We start from the raw sequence: 22,724 nt of genomic DNA on the forward strand, positions 1-22,724 counted from the left end.
AATATCCATAACATGTTGGTATTCTGAGAGTTGTAATATATGTGGAACAGAAGCATATTACATTCATCAACAGATATATACTTTCAATTTTGTATACTGATATACTGAATTTAATACAGATCAGTTTCCAAGTTCTAATTTTTAAGCCTTGTCCCAGAAATTACAATTCTCTCAGTTTACCAGCAGGTGGCAGTCTACCATTAATGGATTTTTGCTGTCCTCTTCCAGGTTGTCCTTCACTAGCATTTGAGAAAAGCTGTAGTCTGAAGAGGGGCTTTGTTGTCATTATTTACATAAAAGAATTGTACTTTCAAGCTGTGTGAGTTTCGAAAGTGTTCTAGTGTTATGGCATGCTTTGAACAATGTGGAAAGGCTTTCCATTCCTTGGGCCTGTTAATGTACCAACCAGGTAAAAGAAAACCAGTAATGGCCTCAACAAAAAAGTAATACCAATGTACAAATTAAGATGACCTTAAATCTAGAGAGTTATAGAACTTGGTTAAGTCTATGTGCTCTCACCCTCATTCATAACTTAAGGGGAATTGGAGCAAAAATTTGTGAGTTACTGTTTGCCCCAAAAGTTCGTAGCAGTGCTACAGATAAATCAAAACTACCCCTAGGAACACTAAAGGATTGAAGTAATCCCTTCTCACATGATCCCCTCCGTCTTACTCCCCAAGTCTAAGCTGCTGATGTTTGGTTAGAAAGTAAAGCTATCACAAGATTATGATGAGAGCAACTCACTCTGTTTAAACAGTATGTACCCTCTACCCCTGCCACTTCACCTCCTGGGAATCCTTATCACATATTTGTCCTGAAAACATTATCCACCTGCCCTGTACTTTATAATAGCAGCAGTGTATCCTTTTATCTTGTGGATGATGTGCCTTTATATTTTGAGAAAAATTTCCAGTAACAGATTTGATTTGCATGGACAGATACTTGAGCAAATGCCAAACTAGCAGGGGGGCCATTATTCTGCTCTATAAATAAGTTTAAAAAAGAAAAAACACACACAGAAACCTGTGAATCAACATGTTTTGGTTTAATTGAGGGGAAAAGCAAGACAGATAAATTTTGAAATGCAAATGATCACCTTCTGTTATTTAAGTATAGTTTCTGCCAACTTTGTGATCTTAGATTTTAAAAAGTCATAATTATTTCAACAATGTAAATAAACTCCCAAGGATGTCCAAGATTCGCAAGTTTCTATAACAAAATGGAGAACTTTTTTAAAAGTTGCCACTTTTTTTATATTAAAGAAAACAAATCCAACAACAAAAAGACAAAAACCATGGAGCTTTCTCTGTCTACATCTGTGAAAAAGCCAGCGCATAAATGGCTGCAGCTGCAGACCCATCAAGAGGGTCTTGAGAATACGAATTCACTGATCAAACCCAGCCCTGTTTTCAAAGTAGAAGCCATTCCTTTTAGGTTCACTTTGTATCCTTAGATTATCTAGGATGATTCTCTAGAAAGGTTTTATTTTAAATAAACATCATTCATGGTAAATGGGTTCCTTTCATACCACAGAAACATAGAATGGAGTTCAGGAAGAGAAAAAGCAAAAGAAATAGTCCTCAAAGTAGGAACAGATTGTATAGCATGACAATATAAATATAACATTGTCTAGTTTCCACATTAGGAGACTTTTAGATACTTTATTAGGATACTTTTACGCAGGTTCTTCTATTTTTTTGTTGTTGTTGTTGTGAGAGATTAGAGAATAAAAACTGGAGTAAATTGGTTATTTTTCTCCAGATGACTTTCTTGTGGTTACTCTGATTTTATATTGTTTTACACATATGCACAAAAGTTTTAGCCAAAGGATTTTTATGTACTTTATCATTTAATCTATTAATGTATGAAAATAAAGAATAAACTTTTGTTTATAGTGTTTTAAGTATAAAGGATAAATAAAATTTCAAGAAGGTATTTTTTTCTTACCACTTTTTTCCTTTGATTTTATTATTGAAAAACAGCTAGAAAATAGAACCTGTACTACTAAGCATGTAAAATACAAACAACAGCAACAACAAAAACACCTGAGTCTGAGGTGGGAGGATTGCTTGAGGCTGAGTTTGAAACTGCAGTGTGTGGTGATCATGCCTGTGAATAGCTACTGCACTCCAGCCTGGGCAACATAGCAAGACCTTGTCTCTTAAACAAAATACAAGAAAACGATATTTGAAAGTTTAATATATGATCTGAGACAAGTGTGTAAAATTATTTGTGTTAGTTAACCTAATATAATCATTTAAGTTTCTCATTCTAGTCTTAAGTTGATATGGTATCCTATCAATGTGAGTTCACTTTTATTTTCTGCCCCATTATGAGTCTTTAATTTTAAATGCTTGAAATTTACATTGATATTTGTCATTGAATCCTTTTCAGACTTGAAAATGTCTGAAAAGTGAATATGTGTGTAAATCGAAGAAGTCCAAAATGGCTTTTCACTGCTGCCCAATCTCCACGCTCCCAGATGTCAAATGACAGCTTTGCTTCCTCTCTTAGTCAATTTCACACTTGGAAACAGCTCACAGCTGACGGTGAAAAATGAAACAGAAAAATCATGCTGAAAACTATCTGTAAAAATTCAGTTTTAGAGCATGCCATTTACTGACTACTTTTCTTTGCTCTTCTAGCCTGACTTTATCAAATAATCCATGAATATATTTTGGGGAGTAATTTCCCTTGCCTTTCTCCATAAACATGCTTCCCATGCCATTTGTTTCTTTTTAGGCGTGGAGCTCTGTGTAATAGTTGTGTATCTGATAATTAAAACTAGGGCTCAGACTGTGGATGGTTTAAAATATCTTGAGGCTATCAGAAGTTTTTTAAGATTTAGAACATTTAGACGGACTTGAGAACTACCAAACCTGCATATTTGTCCCAGATCAGGGGACAATCATTGCTAGACCTCGGGAAATTTATTTAAGACTTTCTAGGCCTCAATTTAAGAGTAGTAAAATAGATTAGTTGGGTATAAATACAATCACATGTCAAATCATCAGACATCCTCCTTAAACAAAATATAGTCAAAATTGAAGTTTGTCTTATAAAGGCAGGATTTTCCCCTCAAGGGTAAATATTGATTTCTTATCTAATGTTAGTAGAGTTAAAAAAATCATTTCATTTGGAGGACCTTCTGAGTATATATTTTTTTACTCATTTATGTATGGAGTTTGTGCATGAAGTATATCATGTGGAAATAAGGGATTTATGGAAAATACTTTCATTTAGTGGAAGGAAGCCAAAACAACTTTTGTTTGGGGTGAAAGTTGAATGTCAAGATTCTCTCTCTCTCTCTCTCTTTTTTTTTTTTTTAAACTTAGTATCACTGTGGAAGAATGTCAAGATTCTCAACAAACAAAATTGTTTAAAGAAGAAAGAATTATTTAGATACGAGAATTTATGGGACCTGGATAACTTCAGCAAACATGAGAAATCTAATTTTAAGAATATGAGATTGATAGAGAAAGCAAATAAATATAGATGTGTATTTCAAAATAATGACATAACCAGGAGATAGGACTTTTTTTCCTAAAACAGAAAGAAGGTGGTAGCAAGAGGGAACTTCAGAAATAATTTTGAGCAAAATAGTTATGGTTAATATTTAAATATTATGTTTCAGACAGTAATTGATTTACTCTTAAGCAAAACTTCAGCAATAACTAGCCCTCTTGTACATAGTATTTTAATGTTTCCCTTGAACGATTAGCAAGTAGTTTAGTCCTCTGCCCTCGGTTCTTATTGTCATAAAAATCAAATCTATTTCTTCTTCAGGAGAACCAGTAAATTTTCCAGTTTGCCCTAGATTAGTGAGACTTTTCCACTGAAGAAAATTTCTTGATACACCTCATGTCTGTATATCCGTGAAGCTTGTGACATGAGTATAGAGTATAAGCAAAAAAGCTTCAAGTTAACAAGTCTTGCCTTGTCTAGGTAAGGCCCTTATAATGCAAAGAAGATTAAAGGATAACTTTAGGAGAACTTGAGGGTCTGGAACCCTGGAATCCATGGGCCAGTCACTGTCACATCTTGGTTAAGGTTGTTCCATATTGAAACAGACTATTCTGAAATCATGATTCCCTTATCAGACCAGAATGTGATTTATCTCTAGTGGTGAGAATGAGACAAAGTAAGAGCAAAGAGTTCAATCCCTGTTATTTGGCATCTTAATGAATGACACATTAACACATCCCAAGAGAAGTTCAATGAATTGATAATGTTTTGATACAGAAAAGATGAAAAACAGTATCTCCGTACATTTCATAATACCACCTGATATTTGGAGTGGAGGGTTTATGTCAAGCTGTAGATTAGATTATTAAAATTAAGTTAATTTTAACCTTTTATTTACACCAAACCTTTTCTTGATGATCTTGGGCACATTTCTTTTTCAGAAGAGGAACATAAGACTAGATAGAATTTTAAGTATTAGCTACAGTGTAATGCTTTTTATTTTTCATATGTCAATTGACTTTTGTCAACTATTCAGTAATTGGCCTCACTATTGCATTATTATAAAGAAGAAAATGAACTGTCTTTTGCCTCCGATATTTAACAAAGATGTAATGCTGAGTCTTAAACATTATAGACCAGAGCCATTGGCTAACTACTTTTATCAAATCATCAGTTTCTGTATCCCGTCAAATTTTGTAAATTTTAATTTCCTTTAGGTTACCAGGACTTACTCCTTCTAAGCAATTCTTCACAAATTCTTCCTTCAAATAAATGTTTAAAAATGCTAAGGTTTTTAAAAATGAATGAGGATTAGGCAAGTAGGATTTCTGAAGCTTCTTTAGTAGCAGTGCATGTAGCTCTCTGCCTAACACAGCAGTAGAGCAGCAGAGAGAGAGAGAAAGAGAGAGCGAGAGAGCGAGCGAGCGAGCGAGCAAGCGAGCTATGCCTGTCATTCTCACAATTTTCAGTTAGCCTTTTTCTCATCAGTCTACTGTAATGGCTTTGGTTGGGTAACACTGTGACACCCAATGGCTATTCAGAATGGAGTTGTTGTGATATGATCAATGGAAAATGGAGCATGCTGTTGGTTTTTTTCCTGCTAGAAATACGGGGTGAGAGAGTAAGCAAGATTGTATAGAGCTCAGAATTACCATTATAATCAGTCAACCAGAAGTCATGTGGTAGTTACCTGTTTCTTATTTTATCTCAGAAGAAAACCGTATAGTAATGATACCTATAAACTCCTTTGAACAAGTAATTCTTGGCTCTGGAGTGCTGAATCAAGTGAAATTAAAGAGTTTTGACTCAAGTTGTACAGATAATTGCAGGAAAGCTCAGAACATGGTTGCCAGGTCACCACGACAACAAGAAATTCAGAGCTAGGTAGTGGGAGAAAAGCGGAATTAGATATGTAGCCAAGCTTAGCCTGAAGTAGCTGAGTGTGATCTGCACTCACGTCCCGTTCCTCACGATACAGCAGGCCCAGGGGTTCAGGTAATTGAATTACCTAAAAACCAACTGAATAAATAATGAGGCTGTGGCAGGAAGTGAGGCTAGAGACTGAGATGTGCCAAAAAAGCGAATGTGTATATAGGGTGGAGCAGCACCACAATCTCCCTGTCAACTTGCGGCACTGGGAGAAGAGCAGGGCCCCAACTGCCACAGACTTCTCTCTCTGGAAAGTGCCAGTCTCTGTCATTGGTCTTCTCTGGATAACAGGCTAATTAGAGTAATGTGATTGCAGGAACTTTCAAACAGTTCATATACCCTGCTCAACAAATACAGCATTTGAATACGCAATTGAGTATAATGTTGGAGGACTTTATGGAATATAGAATGGATAATTAGGCAGTCAATGTTTTCTGAAATAGTATAAAATAAGAAAAAAGGAACAAAATGCCCATTTGAAAGGACGGGCTAGCAAATGAAAATTCCAGGCTCTATCACCTAAGAATGCAGATCTGCCTCAGAGATGTGAGACTGTAGGGAAGTTTCTTCTGTCTAATGTGACTCATTTCAAATACAAGGCAAAGGTGAACAGCTTTGTACCTTTGAGCTTGTATACTTTAAGCTATTAAACTTTGATATTTTTAGTTTATAACTATTAAGAGGACCATTCCAAAGCTGGAATTAAAATGAAATTTTATTCCTATAGTTGCTCTGGCTTTTAGTTTTGCTTTTGTTTTAATATTTTGTATTGTCATATACAAAAACTTAAAAAAAATGTCTCTATAGCTAAAATAATACCCCAGCTAGGTAGCATAGTTGTCTTACAATGTACTTAAATGAGTTTGTTTTCGATAACCTTTAAAAAATATTTCTAATTGGTACAAATGATCTCACCAGCCCACCAGCAAGGTATTATAGCCAGCTTACAAATTTGTGGCACATTTTATGGTATTAGGTGCCTAAATTCCTTTAATTGAACAGGGACAGAAAAAAACCTTGAGTTATCTCCCAGTCCTGTCTTCTTTATTCCCCCAGGGTTTTTCAGCCTTCTCTTCCCTCTCCTCTTCTCCTCTCCTCCTCTCTTCTCTCCTCTTCTTCTCTTCTTTCTTCTCCCTTCTTCTCCCTTCTTCTCCCTTCTCCCTTCTTCTCCCTTCTTCTCCCTTCTCCCTTCTTCTCCCTTCCCTCCCCTCCCCTCCCCTCCTCTCTTTTTCTCTTTTCACAGTCTTGCTCTGTTACCCATGCTGGATGTGGTAATCTCAGCTCACTGCCCACCTCTACCTCCACCTCCTGGGTTCAAGCAGCTCTCCTGCCTCAAGTAGCTGGGATTATAGGCACCCACCACCATGCCCGGCTAATTTTTTGTATTTTTAGTAGAGACAGAGTATCGCTATGTTGGCCAGGCTGGTCTTGAACTCCTGACCTCGAGTGATCTACCCACCTGGGTCTCCCTAAGTGCTGGGATTACAGGCATGAGCCACTGCACCTGACCCAGCTTTCTTTTCTTGATGTAGCACACGCCACCTATGCTAGAGCAAACTGCACCATCCAGAGGCAGTCACTGTGCTCTGCATGGGGAGCGTTGGAAGGTGTCCATTCTACCACCGAGTTTAGGCTGCCTTCATCTCTTGCTTGGAATAGTGTAGTCAGCTGACTGGCCTCCACTCTTAACCCTCTAATCATTATTTCTTCCTGCAGCTAAGTATGCTTTAGATAATGTTTTAAACTTTTTAGTCCACAAGTTGTAGGATGGCGAAAGGACTTGATGTAGCTCTGCATGCTGAATGGACCTTAAAGAAAACGAAGGTGATGAAGGCTTTGGAGGTGCTTTGAATGCCTTGAATGGACATTGCTACAAAATACAAGATTGATATATTTATTCAACAAACATTTATTAAATGCCCCCTGTATCCCAGGCAATGTGCCTAGGAACCAGAAATAAAAGACGTAATTAGTGTAATATTGGTGGTTACTTCTGAAGATTTACATGAAAAGGAGTCTACCCAAACAGAAGAAATATACAATTGGTTAACTAGGATGTTAATAGACCTTTATAGGTGAATAGTTGTGTTTATGGAATGGTAATTTTCTGAGCTAACAAAAGATGTGATTAGCTGTCCCCCATCCCACAGTTTAGTTCCATATATTGTTGGATACAAAAAATGCTTTCTTCTGTATTTCTTTCTCTTTGCTCTTTAGTTATCAGCTGCAGTGGAAGACTAATGCTCAGCCCCTGCATAGAAAATCTTTATACACAGCAAGAGCTGGTGAGAGAAATTGACTAGGATTTTGTAATTCTAGTCCCTTTCAATTAGCAACAGATGCTGCGGGGAAAGATTGTCTGTGTAGGAACACAGTACTAATGTTTCTGTGCCCTAGCTGACATGGAATGCTCATTGCAAAAGAAAGATGTTCTTTTCCTTGGTCGAAGTTGTCACTAATGACAGATTAGATTTTTGTTTAACCTTTCTCTACTCCTAAGTCAATTAATGAAGTCTGACTCCCTTGGAAGAAAGTTAAATTCTTGACCAATTGTAGCAGCATTTCTACTTAATAATCTTATTGAACACTTAAAGAATTTATAGAAAGTTTAGACATTCCAGCTGTCTGATACGTATAGATATACATTGTGCTTAATGTTAAGGTTTATAAGAATTTGCCTTATGGCATAATCATTGAAAAAGAAAAAAAAAGAATTTGCCATTGTTGAGTTGTCTAATTTACCAGGGATCTTTCTTTGATCCTAGAGGTTAATATATTTTTGTTACTTATGTCCCCCCCGCCAAAGAGAGCTTTGGAATCCTTAAGGTCAAATATTCAAAGTGAAAATTTTTTATTATTTTGAGAAAAAAATCCTGTGGCATTAAAAAACTATTTATCTTCCTCCTTCCCTGGTATATTTACTACTGATTATCGTTTTAATGTATTGTATGCGTCTGTGGCTTTAAAATTGGCCTGTCATTCTGATATTTGGATAAAGTGTTATGTTATTTATGTGACAAATTCTTCCAGCATCTAACTGTTGGTTTAATTTGAGTATTACGTAAACACTTTATTTACAATGATTGCTGCTTTTTAATTAAATTTTATATGACTTCTTAATAACAGTTCCACAGTTGCTATAACTTTGAGAGTGAAAAGAGTTGAGGCTGTTAAGATTCTATTCATTTAAAAAAGTCTAGTTAAAAAAATAGTGTAGGAGTTCTAAATTACAATAGAATTTCTTTATAAGTGAAATTCTCTTTTAAGAACATTCTGAACATACTATATTTCCTGCTATATCGGGGGAGGGAAGATAGCAACAACAAACATATTGCCAGAGGGAGGTTATGGACTTGTCTCTGGGAATTTTTGGAATGGGGATAGGTAACTATATTGTTAGTAAAGGTAAGGTGAAGAAAGAGATGACCTCTGTGGAATCTCCTTTAGTGGAAAAGCCAGAGAAGTGAATCAGATGGCCTCGCCAGTCTGAAGGTGTGTCTCAACACATACCTGTAAATGTGGAATATCAGATTACCCTAGTAAGCATTTGAACAGTGTGATGTCTTTTAAAGAAAAGTAAATTCTGAATTTGGGATGTTGAAGTCCTCACAATTACTTAAAATGCAAGATGATTCATCTTTATAAAACTTTATAGAAACGTTTTCATTTAAAGCTTGAGTTTCGCTTGCGGTTTCTAGTTTTCTTGATTTTCTATACAATTTCCAGCATGATGTTAGATCTGTCTTTGGTTATTTTTGCATATGTCTTTGACAAATCCATGCAGTTTAAATTGCATAGTCTTAAAAGGCAGGGCCTGCATGCTTAGGTAAGCATGTGTCATAAAGCATACATCATGATTTTAGGATGTCGGAATCACATAGTCTCTCCAGTGTCTTTCAGACTTCCTCAAGTCTGCCTACTGTTCTTCTTTTCCTTCCCTTCCCATACATATATGTTATGGTTGTCTTGAGTCTAAGCTTTCTGCTTTTTTGCTTCTTTACTTTTCAGGAGCTAAGCTTATTGTAGTTGCAGTTCTGGATTTAGGGTAAACATTATTACTTTGGCTATAAGAGGGAGACTTGGAAGACTCTGAATATCATAAGGACTATAAAACTTGGTTATTGTCTTTTTTTTGCAAGCTCTTTGGCAATATGGGCTACCAAGACAGCATTATTTTTCTGAAAAATATCTATCTTATTGAAGAGTGTTCTGTGAGTTGTTAAACATGAGTAAAGCAAAGGTAGGCAAAGCACATTTTATGTTGGGATATCTTTGTTTTATTTAATCTTGTTTACTCACTTGTGAAATATGATAGTTTGAATCATTAGTATGACTCAGTAAGATTCTACCTTGTAGTTAGAGTATCAGAATTGTTAGTACTGAAGAGAAAGTTCCAGAATTTTACTAAACAGTTTGCACATGTTTGATGTCCTTAAAAATTTATGGATGAGTTGAAATCTAATCAGGATCTGATTCTGTCTCTCCATTACATTAAAAGATGATAATGATTAGATTTAGTGACCCTGATTCATTTCACTTACCAACAGGTAATTAGTCTTTTAGGGAAAGAGAGGAGTGGCTGTGTAGAAAAAGGGGAAAAGGAAGAAGATTGAGGAATGCTTGCTCATTTTTACATAATCCACTCTTTGGGCATCTTAGGTTAATGAAGGGAGAAGAAGTTGTGAGAAAGGCTCATGAGTGCTTTTGAAAACACTTTCAGGATCATAAAATTAGAGATTATAAGAGGTTGAAAGAATGTTAGCGGTCTTGCTGTTCTCATTTTCAGAGACGCATAGTGATATGCTCAGCCAAGCTCAAACAGCAGCATAACAGAGCCCTGGCAATACATCTGTTTGACTTAAGGACAAAAATCCAGGATTCTTTGATATCACCATTTTTCAAGTTTTTGTGGGAATAAACTAAGAAATTGTTTTCTGAGGGAATAGTTTTTATTTTTCTCTGATCATGTTTCTTAATGCCTGTAGTGTGCCACTGTACTTGTGGACAATAAGGGTACTGTTTTACCAATCCTAGAAACTGCAATTATAGAATGTTGTGGTAGGGAATGGGGCATGTCCAGAAACTTAACATCTTGTGTTTTATAGGAAAAATGTTTTTGAAAATTGGCAAAAAACGTGGTAGAATTTATCCTTTAAAATATTTTTCTAGGCCAGAAATGGTAGCTCATGTCTGTAATCCCAGCACTTTGGGAGGCCAAGGTGGGAGAATTACTTGAGCCCAGGAGTTTGAGACCAGCCTGAACAACATGGTGAAATCCTCTGTCTACAAAAAATAAAACGAAAAATTAGCCAGCTATGGTTGTGCATGCCTGTGGTCCCAGCTACTTGGGAGGCTGAGGTGGGAGGATTGCATGAGCCCAGGAGGTCAAGGCTGCAGTGAGCCATCATCCTGCCACTGCACTCCAGCCTGTGACAGAATGAGAACCTATCTTAAAAAAAATAAAAAAACAGAAAAGAAAAAACAAAATGTTTTTCTGCTTGTGTTCAGAGATTTTTCAAATTTGAGTTAGAAGTTAAAGGGGATTTCTCAACTTCACTATGTTATTCTTTTAAAATAGCCTCAGAGACTTATTTGGTATTTCTTTTCATTCTCTATTTTTGACTTTAGGCACATACACCTGATGTTTGTAGTACCTATCATGTCACTTTATATATAAATCATTGTCCTTGGTTTATGCTTAGACTTTTTACGTAGATTTTACAAGTAAAGTAGTTTTAGAGTAGTGGTTTTTGACAGCCACAAAATGTCAGGCTTCTTTTTGGTAATACAGTTTCAGTGTATATCTTAAGATTTTTAATCTAAGAATTAGTGATATTTAAGGATGTTAAAAGGGCAACCAAATAAAGTCCTTTGTTTTGATAATTGAAAAAAATTTTTTTTCTGTTTTAACACCTATAAAGAAGAAATTCTACAAGTACTTACCGCCACCTGTTCTAATAGTTAAGCTTCCTAGCTGTTAGGAAGTTCTTCTTCCTATCTTACCTAAATACAGAACTCTTTGTTGTAGCTTAGAGTCATGTGTGAAAATCAAGGACAGTTGATCATGATATCAATTTCACATTAATTAATAAATCCCTGCCTGGTATAAAGTCATTTTGAACAGTTTCAAGCTGCATTGTTAAGGGGATGGACTTAAAAATTGTTCAGTGTCTTCTTTCCTGGTTTCTATGAAAAACCAATTTACCTTTTTACAGTTCTTATCCTTCTCTACTACTACAATCAAATTAAAGATGACATTCAACCTAGCTGTGCCTTCATGGTTTCAGAAGCAGTTTGTCTTAGATGGGACCAGCAGTCTCCTTAGGCCTAAGTGCCGTTAGCTGAATTAATCATATCCAAGAGGAGGAAGGAAAGAAGGTCAATGAGGAGGAAATGAAGCAGGCTGTCTGTGGAAGAGAGAAGAGATGAAGATCCAGGAAATGGAAAAAGAAATGGGGAGTGAAAGAGGTAGACTGCGGTTGACAGCACTAAAGTGTCTCTAGTAGTTATGTCAGGTGCCACTTGGTGTCCTGGACTAGCTAGCAAGCCCACTGAAGAGTGGGAATGTAAGTAAGCTTTGCAGAGGTGTCCAGTCTTTTGGCTTCCCTGGGCCACACTGGAAGAATTGTCTTGGGCCACATAAAATACACTAACACTAATGATAGCTGATGAGCTTAAAAACAAAAGTCTCCAAAAAATCTCATAATATTTTAAGAAAGTTTATGAATTTGCATTGGGTGGCATTCAGAGCCCTCCTGGGCTGTGGGTTGCATAGGCTTCTTTAGGGGATTTTTAGATCTCTTGCTGCTGTCTCTGTTAACTCCCATTCAGACTGTGGTTCATCAGACACTGTGGCAATCCACATTTGAAGCAGTACATTGGTCCTTATTTACTAGAGATTTCAAAGCAGCATAAAACCAGTAAACCTAGTTCTTAGACTCCTCAGTTGAGCAAGTTTACAGAAACCAATAAAGTAATCCGCCTTGCCTGTTTCATAAAGAGCCTCTCACATTTTTCTGCTTATGTACTTGACTGTAGAGGTGATGTGAAATGAGTATCCCAGGGGACAAGTGAAATATGATTCTGAGGTTTCTCTGAAGTCTTTTTATCTTGCAAATCCATGCAAATTTTACGCTGTGTTCCGTAATAGGTCTGTTTCTTTTAAAAAATAGTAATAGTAAAACAATACTCCATCCCCTCCCTGCATACAAGTCTTTGAGGTTCAGGAATATGGACTGTGCTTATCTTGTGGCTTCAAGAACACACTCCCCCATGCCTCCCCACTAACATATTTCGCCTGGGGTGGACATTCTCCCCAGTAGTGTGGAAAACAAACGTAGCACGTAGCTTTTGAGGATCTAGGCTACATTGTTGATGGCACTTTGGCCCTTTTGCTGAGTTTAAAAGGCACCTTTATAAATATGTTAGCCATTGATTAGGTAGACCCATCTCAGCAGTCCTCTGCTCAGTTTTGACAGGGAACCTCATGAGCAGAGACTTAGAATGTGGCTTCAGTCTAGAGCTCCTGAGCACATGTTGTTAGACCCTATAAACCATCTCATTAACTTTTACATTTCTCTAAGCTAACTGGATCAGATGTCCTGCTTCTTCCTGGACACACAAATACAATATTCTCTCCCAAAGTCATCATGCCCAAATTAATTCTTCCGTAAGGTTGCTTAGAAATTACAAATAATTATTGTAAAGTGTTAAACATGATTTCTTACATGTAGTGAGCAGTCAGGATATGGTAGCTGCTATTTTATTATTGCTACGATCATTATTGCAGTGTGTATCTACTGTGAACAAAGGAACATTCTAAATGGAAAGTAAAGCTGGTTGGTGGCACATTCAGAATTGATGGTTGACCGATAACTTTGGATCTTGAATTGTAAATGCATAAATTTTTTTTTTTTTTTTTTTTTTTTTGAGACGGATTCTCACTCTGTCGCCCAGGCTGGAGTGCAGTGGTGCAATCTCGGTTCACTGCAACCCTTGCTTTCTGGTTCAAGCAGTTCTCCTGTCTCAGCCTCTGAAAGTAGCTGGGACTACAGGCGCACACCACCACACCCAGCTAATTTTTGTATTTTTAGTCGAGATGGGGTTTCACCATGTTGGCCAAGCTGGTCTTGAACTCCTGACCTCAGGTGATCCTTATAATACTAAGAAATATACACTGCTTGTGATATGAATAAAGAAAATGGATTAAATGAAATTCTTGAACAAAAGGATACTTAAGAAATAAAATCACTAACTACATTAGTGAGAAAACTGATTTTAATTTCACATTATTTAACAATGTGGCCGACGCACCGAATTCTGTGGAGTAATAGTGCCTAGTACAGTGCCTAGTTTGTGCTGCTTCATGTATGTTGGTTGAATGAATTCAATAGGTTGAGACCTTATTGTGGACGCTGAATTGTATATTCCTACCTAATTAAGCAAGAAGTTTGAATGTTATCTAATGGTCAGTGAGAATTTTGAGCAGGGACACGATGTAACTCATCGCTTGCTATGACTGGAAGTAAATGTACAAAAGCTTACATTTTATGATAGAACTATGATAAATTTTCCTATTACTTTCCTAACATTTCTAATAACACACACCCTTTCTAAAGTCTAAGAGTATACTTCCAAAGGTGACAGTGGCTCCCCGTGAAATGAGGAATGGGGGTGAGGGCAGTGTATTTGATCTGGAAAGGGTAGCATATGTACTTTGAAAGAGAGCACTCAGGGATATGTCCTTCATGAGTATCACTATTTTAGAGAATCCTTGAGTATCAAACCATAGAATTTAAAGCTAAAATTGACCTAGAGACCTTCAGCTCTAACCCTCATGTTATAGATGAGATCAAGTGAATTCCTCGACTCAACCTAGGACTTCTGATTCCATGTTCTTTCTCATGCATTAAAGTTATGGAAAAAACTATGCAGATGAACAGAATTTAAAGCTGAAGTTAACCTAGAGATCCTCAGCTATAACCCTCATGCTATAGATGAGATCAAGTGAATTCCTTGACTCAACCCAGGACTCCTGATTCCACGTTCTTTCTCATGCATTAAAGTTGTGAAAAAACTATCCAGATGAACAGAAGAGAGGACTGGTTTACATAGTTTTGTCTTCTCTGCTCCAGAGTAACTTTTCCAACAAGCCTGAATGTTTTCATATCATGTTGCTGTACTTTAAAAATTTGTGTCAATTACATATTCATGTAGATAATAAAAAAAACTCACCAGCCGGGCATGGTGGCTCATGCCTGTAATCCCAGTACTTTGGGAGGCTGAGGCAGGTGGATAACTTGAGCTCAGGAGTTTGAGACCACCCAGGGCAACATGGTGAAACTCTGCCTCTACTAAAAATAAAAAAAAATTAACTGAGTGTCTCTGCTCACTGCAACCTTTGCCTCTGGGTCTCAAGTGATTGTCCTGCCTCAGCCCCAGCTGCTTCTGGACTACTTCAGGATATTTACTACTAATTCTCATTTTAATGTATTGTATGCACCTGTGGCTTTAAAATTGGCCTGTCATTCTGATATTTGGATAAAGTGTTGTTATTTATGTGACAAATTCCTCCAGCATCTGACTGTTGGTTTCATTTGAGTATTCCATAAACTCTTTATTTACAATGATTGCTTCTTGTCAACTACTTGGGAGGCTGAGGCAGGAGAATCACTGGAGTCCCAGAGGTGAAGGTTGCTGTGAGCCAAGATTGTGCCACTGCACTCCATCTTGAGCTGCAGAGTGAGACTCCGACTCAAAAAAAACAAAAACAAAAACAAAACTCACCATCCCAGAGGCAAATCAGTAAAACATTTTGTTATATTTTCTTACCAGTCTTTTTAGTAAATGTGTACTTTTAAAATTAGAATTGTATTTTATAGCTTTTTAAGAAATATTATATATACAAACATTCGCTTAAGTATATGTAGGTGTTATTTTATTTTTTGAGATGGAGTTTTGCTCTTGTTGCCCAGGCTGGAGTGCAATGGCATGATCTCAGCTCACTCCAACCTCTTGACTCCCGGGTTCCAGTGATTCTCCTGCCTCAGCCTCCCGAGTAGCTATTGTTACAGGCACCCACCACTATGCCCAGCTAATTTTTGTATTTTTAGTAGAGATGGGGCTTGGCCATGTTGGCCAGGCTGGTCTTGAACTCCTGGCCTCGGCCTCCCAAAGTCTGGGATTACAGGCGTAAGCCATCCTTTTTAAAATGGTTCTGTAATAGTAATCCATCATACAGATATGCCACAACATATATGATTAAATCTTTATTGTTAGATAGTTATCAGTTTTTCAAACAAGCAAGTATTTTATAAATACAAATAGTTCTAAGAAAATTAGGAGACTTTGAGTCATTCATATACTAGTTTGAATTAGTTAATACCTGGTTTCTTTTTATTACCTAGTTGAGAGGTGGTTAGAGAGCTAGTTGGGGAATGGAAACTGATTTGGCATGAAGCACTTCAGGAAGAGGGTGGGCTGGGGAAGGGCTGTGAAGGGGTAGAGTTCTATATAGTTCTATATAGGCTGTTTGAACCTCAGAAAAAGGGATGTAGAGAAAGTTTGCTGAATGGAGTAATTTCAGTGTTTTGTATAGTAATGGCTCTTTTCTTTTTCTGGTACATATAACTTTTGCTTTAAAACTGTTGCTCAAGCTATTTTGTGAGTTTGGGGATTCTCCCACACAAGTAGATTGACCAAGCATTGGTTAAAAGGCTGGACACCTGAGTACCCCTTATATGTTTTACTTTCCAAGTTCCAACCTAACTACTTACAAACTTCTGAAAATAGTTTTGAATTGTGGGTTACCTTTAGTCGAATTGTAGGTTGTTTTTTGGTTTTTTTTTTCAGTCAAACGGAAATGAAAGGGCAGATATTGGCAAGGCTTAGGGACTAATTTAATGCCATTAGGAAAGCACAAGATAACTTAAGGGCTAAAAGCCTAAAAAAAAAAAAAAACCCAAAAAACTGGTGAAATGAGGAGTTGGTGCTGATTTGCGCAGGAACCTGAAAGACGACACCTAAAAACTCAAATTACATTTCAGGAACTTGTGCTGGCGAGAGATAGGGATAACACAGATAAAAGTGTAATTTGTAGATATTCTGAAATCCCTTATCTTACCCAGTAGTTTCAGTTGTGACTTAAAACAATGTATCTATCTGTACTTTAGCAAAATGGGTGGATTTGCATTTCACATGCTCCTCCTTTGGTTGAAAACAATTGATTATATAGGAGAGGGAGGATGATACTCTTAAGTCTTTGTTCTGCCACAATATGACATTGGACAAGGTATTTCATTTCTCTGGTTTCTAACCTGCAAGTAAAAGGATAATTAATATTGGCTTAGATAATTTTTAAAGTTCCTTCAGAACCTGAGGAGTCTATTTCTAAAACAAAAAAATTACTCATGAGGTAGAATTGGCTATACTTTCTCAAATTTAAAAAATTAAGCAAAATGCTGATCTAGTAGGTTCACGTAACTTTTAAGTAAAACATCTTGAAGGTGTCCCTCTATCACCTGAAGAACAAATGTCTCAGTTTAATATATGACTACATCAAAAAAAAAAAAAAAATGCAACCACAGTAGGTGACCAAAGGGATAAGTAACTTTCAGGAATTTTGAAAGCCCAGTACTATTTAGTATATGCTCTCTCAGCATTAAAAAGGTCACCTTGCTAATACATGTTAATTTTGAAAGTTTAATTGACCTTTGGAATTTTAATATCAACCTTTTTTGGTGTGTTTAGAGGTTGGAGCAATCACTGAAGAAACTGAAGCCTGTGATTGGTGGAGTTTGGGTGCTGTCCTCTTTGAACTTCTCACTGGCAAGGTAAGCAGTGACCTGGACGTTTAATAAATTTACCCAGATGCTACCTTGATTTCTAATTGAGAACATTAGCCTTCACCCTTAGTTTTTAATCAGGGACCAAGCAACAAAAACTTCAATACAAAACGCAAGCAGAGAAATGCAATTTTGTCAAGATTCCAGATATTTTAAAAAGTTGGATTTCCTTACATTGAATAAATTGATGGTAAATTACTTTATGTCACAGTGTTTCATAGTGATATATGATTAAACCTTTTTTCTCTTAATTTTCCATGATTCAGCTTTAACAGGGTTAAATCTGTAAGGTTTATGTAAGGATGTATTAAAATTCTCTGGGTGTTTTAAACGTCTTGTCTGAAACCAGGAGAGAATTCTTATTTAAGAAAATTAACATAGATATTAAAATTAGCATTATCTTTTTCTCAGTCCCATAAATTTTTCCTATTCTAGCTTAAGGACAGAAATTATGCTCTCAGATCAATAACTTTTGATTATGATGTTTGAGTTAGTACATTTTAATAAAGTATTGTGCAGATTGCCTTTTGGGAAGAAAACAGAGGAAATGAACAGTTATACTTTTGTAAATAGTCATCTATCTACGTTTGTAGATAATACTGTCCTAAGATTGTTGTGGAGTTTACAAATCACCTTTACACACATTTAAACTGTGAAGTGCTATACATATGTAAAGTGTTACAAATAACAAATTGTAAACTTTGAAGGATTTTAAAAACATTGAAACATTTTAAAGATATCAAATTCCTTTTTAGTTTTGCATATAATTTAAGCTTTTCTATAATATTCTGAGCTATTAATTTTATAACTAAGGCCAACGGGACAGTAGCATAAGTTTATGATGTGATCATGGTGATTGTCTTCATTTTAGTTAAAAGTTCTATAGGCTCATAGCCCTCATCCTAAACTGCTTAGGCAGCACTGTATTGATTACTACACCTCCAGTTAAAACATTTGTTGAGCTCTTTGTACTTGCTGTCCATAAATCCTTTGATAGAACAAAATATGATGTTATTTGGGATAAGAAGTTTACCTGATTGATTGTTTCAGACTCTGGTTGAATGCCATCCAGCAGGAATAAATACTCACACTACTTTGAACATGCCAGAATGTGTCTCTGAAGAGGCTCGCTCACTCATTCAACAGGTAATTTAATTGACCTATTGGCCAGGTTTATCAACCATGCAGATTAGCAGATCCCATACCTCCAAAACCTTAAAAAGAGATTAGTTTGAGGCAAGAAAAACCCATTTAACCTAAAACAAACATGCATTCAGAATTAATATTGTATATTTTCAGGCTTTTGCTATCATCAAACCATTGATGGGGTCAGAGAGTATAGTTAAAACTTCTTGGTATTAATTTTTTTTTCCCCCAAAATTCAGGGCTCACGTTTAGTCAGTTCTGTATATTTGTGTAAACGTGTGATTTGAATATTGCTTTTAGCTTGTCTGGGGCTTCTCTAATTTTGCAGTCACATTTTGTAGCCTTATATGAATGGCTATTTTCAGTTTTTAATTCTTATTTATAAACAGTAATGGACACTCAGGTTGCTTAGGAGAGACATATTTGAAGATCTTGTCAAGTTAGATACTTCATCACTGGTGGAACTTGGGCATTGGTGTCAGTGATTACATTTCTGGTGGCTTTGAAGAAAGAGACCATTGATAATTAAAATTTAGTGTCCCAGAGACAGGTTTGGAACCCCAGTGAGCTTCTTAGATTGATTCCCCATAATTAAATTACTTCTCTAGTTTTGTGTAGTGAATTTTTGCTGAGTATATTGAGGGTTGTTAGTACTGTGGTGTGACAGGCCCCTTGCTGGGCTATCAGCAGGGAAAAGCAGGCCTGGGATCCTTAAACTTTTATGAAAAATAGAATGGATAAAGTTCTTTGAAAAACATCAAGAACTAAAACTATGTGACGAAACATGCTTTTTTTTTTTTTTTTTTTTTTTTTTTTAAATCAGGGAAAACAAAAAAAGGCAGGGGAGAATATATTAAGAAGATAATTAACTAGTATTCTCTTGAGTGATTTTGCTTTTATTCAACAAATATTGTATACAAGGCACAGTGCTATAAGCTGCATAGGTAAGACATGTAAATAACCATACCACATGGAAATTGATAAAGGCTGTCTAAGAGTTTTAAAAAATACTGTGGCAAGTCAAAAGAAGGAGGCGGATATAATCAATGCAGTGGTAGTATTAGGGAAAGTTTTTGTGGAGTGGATGTTACTTTTGCTGGGCCTTAGAATTTCAGCATGGTAAAGTAGGATGTGGGAAGAATAGTCTTGGTATCATGAATAGCGTGAACAAAAGCAAGGAAGGAGTCTTAAAGACGCAGTTTAGAAAACCAAAGTTTGATTTATCTGGAATAGAGAGATAAATAGAGGAAGGGGTAGTAGGTGAGTATAAAAAGTAAGTTGGACTTTGGGAAGCCGAGGCGGGCGGATCACGAGGTCAGGAGATCGAGACCGTCCTGGCCAACATGGTGAAACCCCGCCTCTACTAAAAATGCAGAAAAATTAGCTGGGCGTGGTGGCGCGCGCCTGTAGTCCCAGCTACTCGGCAGGCTAAGCCAGGAGAATTGCTTGAACCTGGGATGCGGAGGTTGCAGTGAGCCGAGGTCGCGCCACTGCACTCCAGCTTGGCGCCTGGTGACGGAGTGAGACTCTGTCTCAAAAAAAAAAATAAATAAATAAAAATAAGTTGGGGTTCTCTTATGGGCTTCTATCATCAACAAATACAAGAGTAGAGTGATAATATTTAATTCATTAAAATTTGAGATTTGGAATTTGTGGAGAAGAATAAAAGGTTCATAGTTGTACTTCAGAAAGATTAATTTGCCCAGAGTATGTAAACTATAAAGAAACAATCAGGTTGGAAATGCTGACATGAGAATACCTAGATCACTTTAGATTAAGAGATAATGAAGCAATACATAAAACATTTCATTCTAATGGGAAAAAAAAAAGCACCTATTCATTTGATTTCATCTTATTTGTTGTGGCATGAGATAATTTCAAATTATTTTTAGTAAATAATTTAGGAAAAACTAGCAACTGCTATTTTTTGTTTCTCTTCCTTAAAGAAGTAGTCATTACTATATAATATTAAAAACAGAATTCCCCATAATAAGTTATCAAGTTCTGCTTTTGTCTTTATTAGAAGTTATATTGTGAAGGAGTCTAGGCTTAAGGCATGCTAAGTCCTCAAACTCAGATATGTATAGCTTGTGTAGTAAATCAGCATTATGTCATTGGTCTGCCTAAGGAAACTACCACTCATGTTGAGGAAATATCATCAGGAAAGGGAAAAGGGGTCTCTTGGCATGATTAGCAATTTGTCATTTTGACTTTCCTTTTCCACTACCTCACAGGTCATAGAGGTCACTTTAAAAAAAATCACAAAATGATTTATATGGAAATAATTATTCTACTTGGGGGAAATTTTCTACTTTTTGGTCTTTTAGCTCCTTGCTTTGTTCTTAGATTTCATAATCTCCTGTACCCCTGGTTCAGTCATCTGTCTGAATTAAGTGAATGGTGCTAAAGTAAACATAATTACATTTTAAATGCAATCTTAAAAAAATCCCTCAGAGCATGTATGTTTGTGCTTTAGCATGTACATTTAGTTAATTATGACACAGTTGCTTCGTCAGTTTTAAGAAATTATGTGAGGAAAAGACCAAAACAAATTTTTGTGCCCTCATTGCTCGGCTCTGTTGCCTCTTCTTCAGGAGAAAGGAGGTTGGCAGCTACTGTCTTGGATTCATCATCTTGGATGCGCCACTGGCTGACATTTTCTTAAGCAATAGAATCTTTGTGTAACCTCTCTTGTTCCAGCCTTTAAAATGGCAGAATAAGCAAGATAGTCATGGGTAAAACAATTATACTTTTGCCTATAGATTTATACTTGCAAATATATAGAGGAGTTCATGAACTAATTAAATTGACTTTAGTAAAAGTCAAAATATGAACCTTTGGAATTTCACATTTAAATCAATGTTTTAGAAAGAAGCCAGTTGTTTATAATGAAAAAGAACTTACATGTTTATATGTTTCCTGAAATACTAAAATATAATGCTGTCATTGCAGTTAATTCTTACAAATATTTGAAATATTAGATTTATATTAAAGTGTTTGATGCCATCCACATTTCAGTCAGTAGACATAAATTGTCTGATTGTGAAAGTGGATTGGATACATGTAGGATATTCCTATGACTTTTGTTTTATAACAATAGCATTTCCTAACAAATCGTCACAACTGCTAATATAAAAATTATTTGAGGAATTAGCTTTAATAAAAGTAGTATGGTTCAATTTGAGTGCTAGACATAATTTCAAGTAAAAGACTGTTAGTATAGTCTTTTGAAATGTATGCTTATCCAAGTGAAGTAATAGATTCATAGCATTTGCAGATCTCACTTTCATGAGGCAGTGTAATGTTGTTGTTAAGGAACGGATTCCAGAGTCAGAGTTCTTGAATTCAAATCTTGTTTTTGCTACTTGCTACCTGTATGATCTTAAACAAGTTACTTAATTTCCCTGAGCTTCTATTTTCTCATCTATAAAGTGGAGATAACAGTAGCTATTCATAGAGTTCTAAGTTAAATGAGTTAACCTATTGTAAGCACTTAGAATAATGCCTGGCATGCGATATCATGTATAGCTATGTTATTATTATTGATAGTCAGTGATGAACATTTATGACACAGTAATTTGCAATTTGATGAAGCATATATTGGAATTATAGGGTTACTGATGAAGAATGAGGCTACTGCTGTTGACACAGGTGAAAAATTCTAAAAAAATTAGTGGACTGGCAAATAATAGACAATCAATTGATATTTATCATACAAATAATTGAATTAATGAATCATGATTGAAAGAAAAATTAGAAATAATGAGAAAAGAAAGAGAAGAAATAGAAGTTTTGGTTAAAGTCCAAGAGTGGAATTTCCTACCTATTGGACAACAAATGTTGTAAATAAATAATTTAATATTTCAGTTCCACTTGACTACATTCTATGGAAAAAAATATTTACTGTGAGTATTCTCGAATTTGAGTGGCTGTGGCTTCGTGAGTTAGTTGGCAGTTTCTTTCCCCCAAAAAGTATGAAGTTAGATTTGTTGAAAAACCAGTCATTTCAGTGCTTTGGAGATGTATCAAAGGATACAACAATCTGAAAGATGTTTATGTTTAAAAAAACAGCTGAACTGGCCAGGCACAGTGGCGCATGCCTATAATCCTAGCACTTTGGGAGGCCAAGGTGGGTGGATCATCTGAGGTCAGGAGTTCGAGAGCAGCCTGACCAATATGGTGAAACCCTGTCTCTACTGAAAATACAAAAATTAGCTGGGTATTGTGATGGGTGCCTGTAGTTCCAGCTACTCAGGAGGCTGAGACAGGAGAATTGCTCGAACCTGGGAGGTAGAGGTTGCAGTGAGCCAAGATCATGCATGCCACTCACTGCACTCCAGC

At 36.2% G+C, this 22,724-nt stretch overlaps 1 protein-coding gene across 14 annotated transcripts in view; it reads left to right on the top strand.

Annotated features, from left to right (window-relative positions):
* The window catches only part of RPS6KC1 (ribosomal protein S6 kinase C1), a 207,454-nt gene that overhangs the window by 177,155 nt on the left and 7,575 nt on the right, over window positions 1-22,724 (top strand). For all 14 annotated transcript variants that reach the window (XM_017547526.2, XM_037745381.1, XM_017547520.2 and 11 more), the window contains 2 exons: window positions 17,143-17,225; window positions 18,288-18,383. In XM_017547526.2, the coding sequence (XP_017403015.1) occupies window positions 17,143-17,225; window positions 18,288-18,383 (179 nt within the window). The remainder of the gene's footprint in view (window positions 1-17,142; window positions 17,226-18,287; window positions 18,384-22,724) is intronic.

The sequence above is a fragment of the Cebus imitator genome, unplaced genomic scaffold, assembly GCF_001604975.1.
Source record: "Cebus imitator isolate Cc_AM_T3 unplaced genomic scaffold, Cebus_imitator-1.0 Scaffold198, whole genome shotgun sequence".
Taxonomy (NCBI): Eukaryota; Metazoa; Chordata; class Mammalia; order Primates; family Cebidae; genus Cebus; species Cebus imitator.